An 8,114-nucleotide genomic window follows, 5' to 3' on the forward strand; every position below is an offset into this window, starting at 1 on the left:
CCCCCGGCAGAGCCATAAGGACATAACTCAGGCGTAACGGAGCGACGCAGATGCGTGGGCTCCGGCCGAAACTCGTACTATCGTCCGCGAGTATGACCCAGTTCCTCCCATTAGTACCGTACCCTCTGTTATTGCATACTTCAATTGAATCAACAATAATCATGTTCTTTCTTCTCCCCGTACAGGAGCGCGCGGACGCGGACGTCTTTGCCGCTCTCAGGGACTGCGCTAAAAACAGCAACTTGTCGCAAGGTGAGTACAAGAACAAGCGATCGAACACCAAGGCGATATAAGTAATTTTCTACCTTATTTTTTTAAACCATTTCTCAGATAAATTACAAAAGGCGTGCAATGGCGAACTTCCGAAAGATGAAGAGCTGAAGAACTACCAGGTAACGTCAAAATTAGTTTGAAAAAAAACTAAATTCAATGAGTAATAAGTTGAAAAATTATTTTACCACTTTGTTTTGTTGCAGTGCTACACCAAGTGTGTCCAACAATTAGTGGGCATTGTAAGTTTCACGCTCATGTGCAGTTTAAATAACTCTCGACCAGTTCTTGCATCTTATGTGGCATTTTATGTTTTCACAGATGTCAGCGGAAGGTGCAGTCGATCCTGTCAAGTCCGCCCAGACCCTCGTCGACGAGAAACAGAGGAAAGAAATGGAGGACATCGCGAAACAGTGCAAGTTCGACGATATGAAAGGTGCGACATGCGAGAAGGCCTTCGCCGTAGATCAGTGCTACTCGGAGAAAAACAACGTGGTAAGTGCAACGCACAGCAGTACGTCACGCAATCATTTCCATTGTTTTGAAAATTTAGAAAAAAAACTTTACTTGTTTTCAGATGTATAAAAACAACTGCAACGACCTCATGAGCAAAACTTTTCCCGCCTAAGGTCAAAATACCATAATAACGCCCCCGTTTCTAAAATAATGTACAATTTGTTTCGACCCCTTAAAAAGAGAAGATTACAAATCTCACCTGACTTCATTTCTAGTCGCAGTCGTTCTTTGACATTTTCATCACATATTTGGTATTAATACATTCACCATAAGATATTATCACTTCACCATCATTCACCGTCATTTACACTAAAATATTGCATAATAAAATCGTTTTACAATTTATTCTGTTTTGAAAAATAACTGCACGCCGACAACCCACCAAATCCGTAAGTTAATGCGTTGATAGACAGGCGCTTACTGAATGACAATATAAGAAGCAGAAAGAAGCTCTTTGATTTCGAAGTGATTTCCTCTGCGATTGTGATGTTAGATATTTTTTGTGGTGTTGTGAGTAATATGAATGGCAACGGGTCACGGGCCGTGTCACGATAGCCAATTCGCATCGTCATGGTCAATGTGATAATTTTCGGAGCGCAGACCACGGCAGCGCTCCTGCTGGTGCTCACAGAAAAAAAATCGTGGCTCTGCTTAGTTTTTAGCACCGGGGATAGAAACCTAACTGAATAGACTCGACTTTATTTAGCACCAGGGCTAATTTTTTAGCCACCCAGGAAACCGCACAGTTTATTAACCGTGTAGCTAATTCCATTTAGCTCTTCAGCTAAATATTTTTACGTCCATCTATTTTTTTTTGCACGGGTGTAAAATTGTGCTGATACCGATTTGCAGGGAACTGAATTTTATTTTTCTGCGTGTGTACCCCACCTCATCGCTAGGAGCCACCATTTGCCTGTAACTGCGGCGCGCCCACGCCCCGCCCCGCCACTCTACGTCACGCCCCGCCCTCTGGAGAGCGGCGAGTCCAAACCGTTGCACACCCATCAGTGTTCCAGCCAAATGAGTCGTCCAGACAGCCCGCTAGGCCCGCTAGGCCCGCCAGCCCCGCCAGGCCCGCCCTTTGGCCAGCAGCAGCAGCCCCCATCATGGCCCCATGGCTGAGCCCGCCGGGCCCCGGTGACGTCAGCCCGACCCCGGCCAATCTGGCGTGTGGCCATGCATCTGGGCCTGCAGGACCGCGCTCGGCAGCCGCAGGTGGGGCGGGGCGCGGGCGGGGGTCCCCGGCCCGGGGGCGAGCTGCGTAGGAGGTGATACGGCAACGATCAGGCAGGGGTACGCGCTGGCGTACAGGGGCGAAACAGCGGATGAGGAGCGTTACCAGAGAGTCGGAAGAACACTATTTTCATTTTTTAGGTGTAGATAGACTTGATGTTATTATTTGCTTTGTTATTGGAGCAAGAGGAACGTTTCTGATTTTTGTTTTGTTTTCTGGTCTGGCCTGAAAAAAAACGACAGGGAGTATGCGCACATCTTTCTCGGTGACAAACAAAGACACATGCATGCAATCATGTTTCCGCAGGTCTTTGCGATGAGGAAACGCTAGGCCCCCCCGCGGTGTGGGGTATGGGACGTGTCGTGTGATTGGCTGCTGCTGCTGCTGCTGCTGTGGGTGCTGTGCTGTTGCTGCTGCTGCTGCCGAGGCCGTGCGGGGCGATCGGCCACAATAGAGGGAGACTTTTCATTCACAACGACAGACACACGACGTATCTGGCAGCAGCGGGCCGGGCTGTACGCGGCACGGCGCCAGCTCATCCCCGCACACACACAGACACACATGCACACTCACGCCCGTCCAACTTGTGCAACATGGACGGAGCCATCGACCTGCCGGGAGCTGTGCGATGATGAGTCGCTCGTTAGTCGCCGATGAGACTGGACCATGTCGTGACACATGCCGACGACGGAGACGGCCGCTACTCTGGAGAACACGCGCGCGCGCCTCTCAAGCCTCTCATCGCTTGCAGCAGCTCGGCAGCAGCGGAGCGGGGACCCCGGGAACGCCGCACAGGTAGGCAACCCGGCCGCGCCCCTGTTCCCGCGTTGCCTACCCGTCGGGCTGATGCACCTGGCCGCTCCCCCCTCCACTCGCCCCACTCTTCTCCTCCGCCCGCCACAGAGACGAACGGATTGGAGTCGCGCTGGGATTGGCACTAAACCCAGCGGCTGCAGCAGCTGCTCTAGTGCTCGCCCCACTCCCCCCCCCCCTCTCCATCTCTCTCTACCCTCGCCTGCGCGCGGTCTTACTTAACTGCTGCGCGGGCCGAGGCAACGCGTAGGTCAGGTTGGTCTCCCGCGGTGCTCTTCCTCCGCGAAGGATGCTCTACCGGTCGCCCGGAAGGCTGCTTGTGGAGCCTTGTAAAGCCTGTAAAGCCTCTTGCAAAGCCGCAACTGTGATCGGACGTGCCCCTTAAATCCGCGTTTGAATGGACGCGGCACCAACGCCTCGGCAAACCAGAGCCATGCGCCCTGTAAATAAAAGGGTGAGCAGAAAAATAAGTGTGGGTATAAGGTGGCATTTCCAAAACTGGGATGTATTTACAATCATTCACATATTGAATAAATACAATTCTACTTATGTACTGATATTATCATTTGTTGTTATTATAATTTCTACTCCCCATTTTTTCGTTGTTTTTATCGGCTGGTCCCTGTGCACAGCATGCGCTGGCCGTCGGGTGAGGCGAGACGGAGAGAGTTCCATTGACTCCAATGACTGTACGACACGATGAGCAGATGAGCCAATAAAGAGAGACGCAGAGAGGGAGAGGGAGAGAATTGATTGAGTCGTCTTCCCACGAGGTTATCATGCGTTAGGCAATGATATGGCGGTCTGCTGCTCTGCTTCGCTGGTAATGCTGATAATTCCGATCTGAAATTGTGCGCTCGTGTTAGCCTCGAAACGGGAGGAGAGGACGATGAGAAAGGAGAGGAGCGAGAACTAAGAGGAGGAAGAAGGAGCTAAAGATTAAAGGGGAGAGGAGGAAAGGAGGGGGGGGGGGGTAGGGGTAGGGGACAAGTACAAATATGCGTACAGAGTTTTACATCGCAGGCATAATTCTAGCCGCCCGTAACGAGGAGCCCAATTTGGAGTAAGCCTATCGGGACCGGGGCGGCGAGCGCTACGCTACGATGCGCTGGGGAGGCACGGGCGGCGGTGGCGGAGCGGTCGGGACTGATGTGAGCAGCGCGTGTGCAGGTGGGCGAGGCAGGGCGGGGGGACCCGTCGCGGCGGGGTGGCCTGAATGGGCTTTGGCGAGTCCATCACTGTCAATCAGAGACGCTCTCAGTCCTCGCCATTAAAATGCCCTTCAGAGACGGTCATTCGTCCCGTGCCGCACGAGACCCCGTGCCCTCCTCACGGTTACTTGGCAGGAGGCGCCCGCCCCCCCCCCTGTGTGTGTGTGTGTGTGTGTGTGTGTGTGTGTGTGTGTGTGTGTGTGTGTGTGTGTGTGTGTGTGTGTGTGTAAGAGAGAGATGGAGACAAAGTAGCGGCCTGTCCACAGACGACACAGTAACAGCGAGAACCGTGTAAAGTTAATTTTCCAAGTTCAAGAGGAGCAAAACTTCAACACTCTAATCATGGGTTAATACTTCTTCACTCATCTGATAAAAATGCCTTGTGTGATTCCCATGATGTGTCACTCCCGTGGGAGTGATGTGTCACTCCCGTGGGAGTGATAAAATTTTTCTCACAAATTTTGTGTAATACTTCTTGCAAAATAATGCAATGAATTCGGATTTATTGCAAAACGGTGTGATGCACATTGCACAGATCTAGAATACCCCAAAGTATCGCAAAAATAGGAGATGACCATTTTAAATACAACCATTGAATTTAATGCTGCTATGATCATCACAGTATCGTGCAATATTTTTCTTGTATCACAAAAATGTGCAGTCAGTATCACACTCTTGATTTACAGTGAATGGATGGACCCCACTTTCTCTAGTAACTGATTTCTTTATGATTCAAAAAAACAGTTTAATTGAATGATCCCAACGTGCAGCAATCCGCTCCTTTGCTCCCAACAACCGATTTATTTTCGCAAGTGTGGGGGGGGGGGGGAGAGGAGGAGGAGAGGAGGATGAGGAGAAGTGGTGACGTGGGCGTTGCGCTCCGTGCGTCTAAACGGGATGAGCTGGGAGTTGGTACCACTGCTGCGACACGGAGCGGAGACAGGACTCGGTCCCGGGGTGAAGGGGGGTGGGGGAGAGGAATGCATGTCAACTGCGGAGGGGGACGGGTGGAGTTTGTAGACGTAGGCCCACCCCGCCGTGGCGGGCGGGGCGCGCGGGGCGGAACGCCTTCAAAGCATATCCTGAGGAAAGCGCCGTGGGAAGGTACGCGGTGGGCTGCCGGGCGTGGCGGGGCGCAGTGGGGTAGGCTTGGTACTTGGTGTGGACAGTACGACCTATACACCTTTAGGCGGCGGAACGTGACCTGGGCGGTGCACCCAGGAAAGCCCAGTCGTCGTGGCACAAGAACATGCACCCAGAAAACGGTATCCTCAAACCAAGGAAACTTCTTCAAAACAAAAATACAAGGACATTTTTGACCTTTTTTTAAGGTTTTTCCGTTGTTTTCAAGGAAATTAAGTTAATCAAAGGAAATTTTTACTTTATTTTAACGGCATTTGGCTGAATTATCCTTGTACCTTTTTTTTGGTAGGTAAAAATAGCGTCGAAGCACCGCCCCGTAGTTTCTACATAATACGGCTGAATGAATAGAAACAAAATGACGGGGGCGGTAGTGTTCGGGTCCGGCCGGCGGGCTCCGGGCTTGATGCTGGGCCGTGGGCGCCGCTGTCGGGACGAGCCCGCCTGTTGCGCTCCAGGGGCTTTCTAGTGATCAGCCTCCCATTCCGATCGCCCCCTCCCTCTACTCTCTCCCTCCAACTCTCTCCGCTCCCCCTCCTCTATTTCTCTCTCCGTCCTCCACTTGTTACTACTTCTCTTCATGCACACAGTGCTGAAACACACACACACAAAACACACACGTTTTCGGCGGTGCCTCTCTACTGTGCGGCTCGACTCGATTTAGGAAGCGTTGGCTTTTATTTATCTCCCTATCCCGTCGCTGCCGTGCGCTAGGCTGGGCTGGGGAGGACGCATATTCGATGGCTCGGCGCTCGAATGGCCAAACAGGGCCGGAAGCCTAGCAGCGAAAAAGAAGGGAAAAATACCTAAAACGATACGACAAAAAAAGATTAGACAATTAGCATGCAATATTCAGGACACGTTGGACATGGTGGGTTTCCTACCACAGCGCCTCGCTCGTAACGCAGCTCTATCATTTTGGATTTCGGCGTCACCAATTTTCCCTGCGCTTTTTTTTTCCTTTTGACGTCACGTCAGATTACTTACTCTCAATTTTGCTGAAGAATGAAGCCTCAAAAATAATAAGAGCAGCCCTGTCCTGTCGTGTCCTTATTGCACGTGTTAAGAGCGAGACAGAAAGGCTGTAGCTCATTATGAGTTTTGTGTGGGTGAGGCAGAGACGATTCCCTCGCCTTGGTCGGAGTGAAAGACGCAGAAGAAGAAGGTAGTTATTATTCCTACGACGCTTTTTTTTCCTCTGGGTGTCTCTGCCTCCGTCTGTCTGTCTTTGGAAACACACCCCCACCCACGCGCACCCAACAGCGGCATAGCAGCAGCAGACCTAAACCAGAGGGGGCAGAATAGAGATGAGGGATGGGACGAAAGCTGTAGCATGGAGTATGCACAGTCTGAAGGAGCAATGCGCGCTCAGCCGAGGCGGAACAGCTTGGAGCGCAGGGACAAGGCCGAGCCTGCGCGGGCCAGCCCGCCCGTCCCTCATCTCTAGTGCAGAAGCGAAAGACGTCGGCCAGAGAACCTGTAATCAGCCATTGACGCCCGGAGGTCGGCGCCCAAGACGCAAAAGTGATTAGTTTGTCGTGACGCTCCGGCGTCTGATGCTGATCTGCCTGGTCTGGCGTTCCGTCCAGCGCGCGCCGTGATTAGAAGAGAAGCCACGCTCCAGCGAGCGTCCCGCCCCGCCAGCCCTGCCCTCGACTGCCCTTTCATCAGTGACTGATCACGAGTGGAGACGTAACCAATGCACTCTTGGTTCCTTTCAAAGAGAAGTCTTCACATTACGCAGAATTGGGTTTGTAACGTACAAAGGATCTGGAACCAGCGTATTACAAACGGATTTTCTCCGTATTACACGGACACGCGTGCTCTTCGAATTACAAAGCCGAACCCTTCGTAATACAAAGGATTTGTTTGTATTACGAAGGTGCCAAATCCTTTGTAAACTTTACAAAGAGCAGGTCTTTGTTAGAGACTTACAGTAGTGTGATGAGGAAGAGACTCGAGAAATGTACGATGTAAAATAAAAAACAAAAACAGATAAGAAAATCACACCGCTCTTCACTGTGTAGACAGCGAAGAAGGGGTAGAGACAGTCTCGGGAACTGTCCAAAAATCCCCCCAAATCGTACTGAATAGATGTGGCTGAGTGTGCAACAGAGCTCGGCAAAATCGCCTTTGTTTTTGGCTGATCGAGCGCGGCCAGAGCTCCGGCGACGGCGGGTGGGCGGGCGAGCGCCCGGTAGGTAGGCAGCGCGTGCGCGCGGGGGCGGGCGGGCTGCCTACGGTGCCGGCGCCCGCCGCAGCTCGCCCGAGACCGGCGCGCGCTGAGGGGCTGAGTGATCGCATTGCCGTCCTGATGAAGGAACTCAGCCCGCCGGATAATTCCGGTAGCGTTTGCGTGGCGGATATGAATGTGGCGACGTGTTGAGGCGAGTGTGAATGATACGCGCCCCATTCAACTCCCACTCGTATGGAGCACACCGTGCGGCGGGAAGCGCCAGCGGCAGTGATCACTGATTAAATCAGAAAACGTTCTTTTTTCTTTTTTTAAATGCCCTATCCGATGATGATTTCTGTTACATTGTACCATTACATTAATACCATCTTTCGTGTGGCCAAACATATTTCTTCACAATTCGGAGAAAGCAATATTCTACAATTTGTTTAAAGTGAATTTAGAGGACTGACTGTTCAACCAGGTAGGTTTTTATGACCATAAAGTTTTGTTACCTAGAACTCCACGAGGTTCGCAAAACGCAGGGACAGGCGACTAAATTTTGCGTTCAGTCAATTGACTGTTTAATTACGTAGGGCCCCGTGCGTTAACATTGTGCACGGGGTAGCTGAGCGAAGTGCATTAAATTTATAGAAGACACAAAAAATATAGAATAAAACTATGCCGAATGAGGGTCCGCCTAGTAGGTAGGCAACCGGTCGTCTGCTCCTTGAACGTAAGAGATTGGGAGGGGGGG

General features: G+C 51.5%; 2 protein-coding genes across 2 annotated transcripts in view; both read left to right on the forward strand.

The window, feature by feature from the left end:
• LOC113208505 (uncharacterized) overlaps positions 1-1,131 on the forward strand; it is a 3,892-nt gene extending 2,761 nt beyond the window's left edge. The window contains exons 2-6 of the mRNA XM_026425524.2: positions 186-252; positions 331-392; positions 477-512; positions 592-765; positions 848-1,131. Coding sequence (XP_026281309.1) covers positions 186-252; positions 331-392; positions 477-512; positions 592-765; positions 848-898 — 390 coding nt within the window. The 3' untranslated portion in view covers positions 899-1,131. The remainder of the gene's footprint in view (positions 1-185; positions 253-330; positions 393-476; positions 513-591; positions 766-847) is intronic.
• A 145-nt stretch (positions 1,132-1,276) lies between these two features.
• Positions 1,277-8,114, forward strand: part of LOC113208493 (uncharacterized) — a 106,269-nt gene continuing 99,431 nt past the window's right edge. The window contains exon 1 of the mRNA XM_052272110.1: positions 1,277-2,815. The gene's annotated coding sequence lies outside the window, so the exon portion shown is untranslated. The remainder of the gene's footprint in view (positions 2,816-8,114) is intronic.

Source organism: Frankliniella occidentalis, unplaced genomic scaffold, assembly GCF_000697945.3.
Source record: "Frankliniella occidentalis isolate FOCC.00 unplaced genomic scaffold, Focc_3.1 Scaffold187, whole genome shotgun sequence".
Classification (NCBI taxonomy): domain Eukaryota; kingdom Metazoa; phylum Arthropoda; class Insecta; order Thysanoptera; family Thripidae; genus Frankliniella; species Frankliniella occidentalis.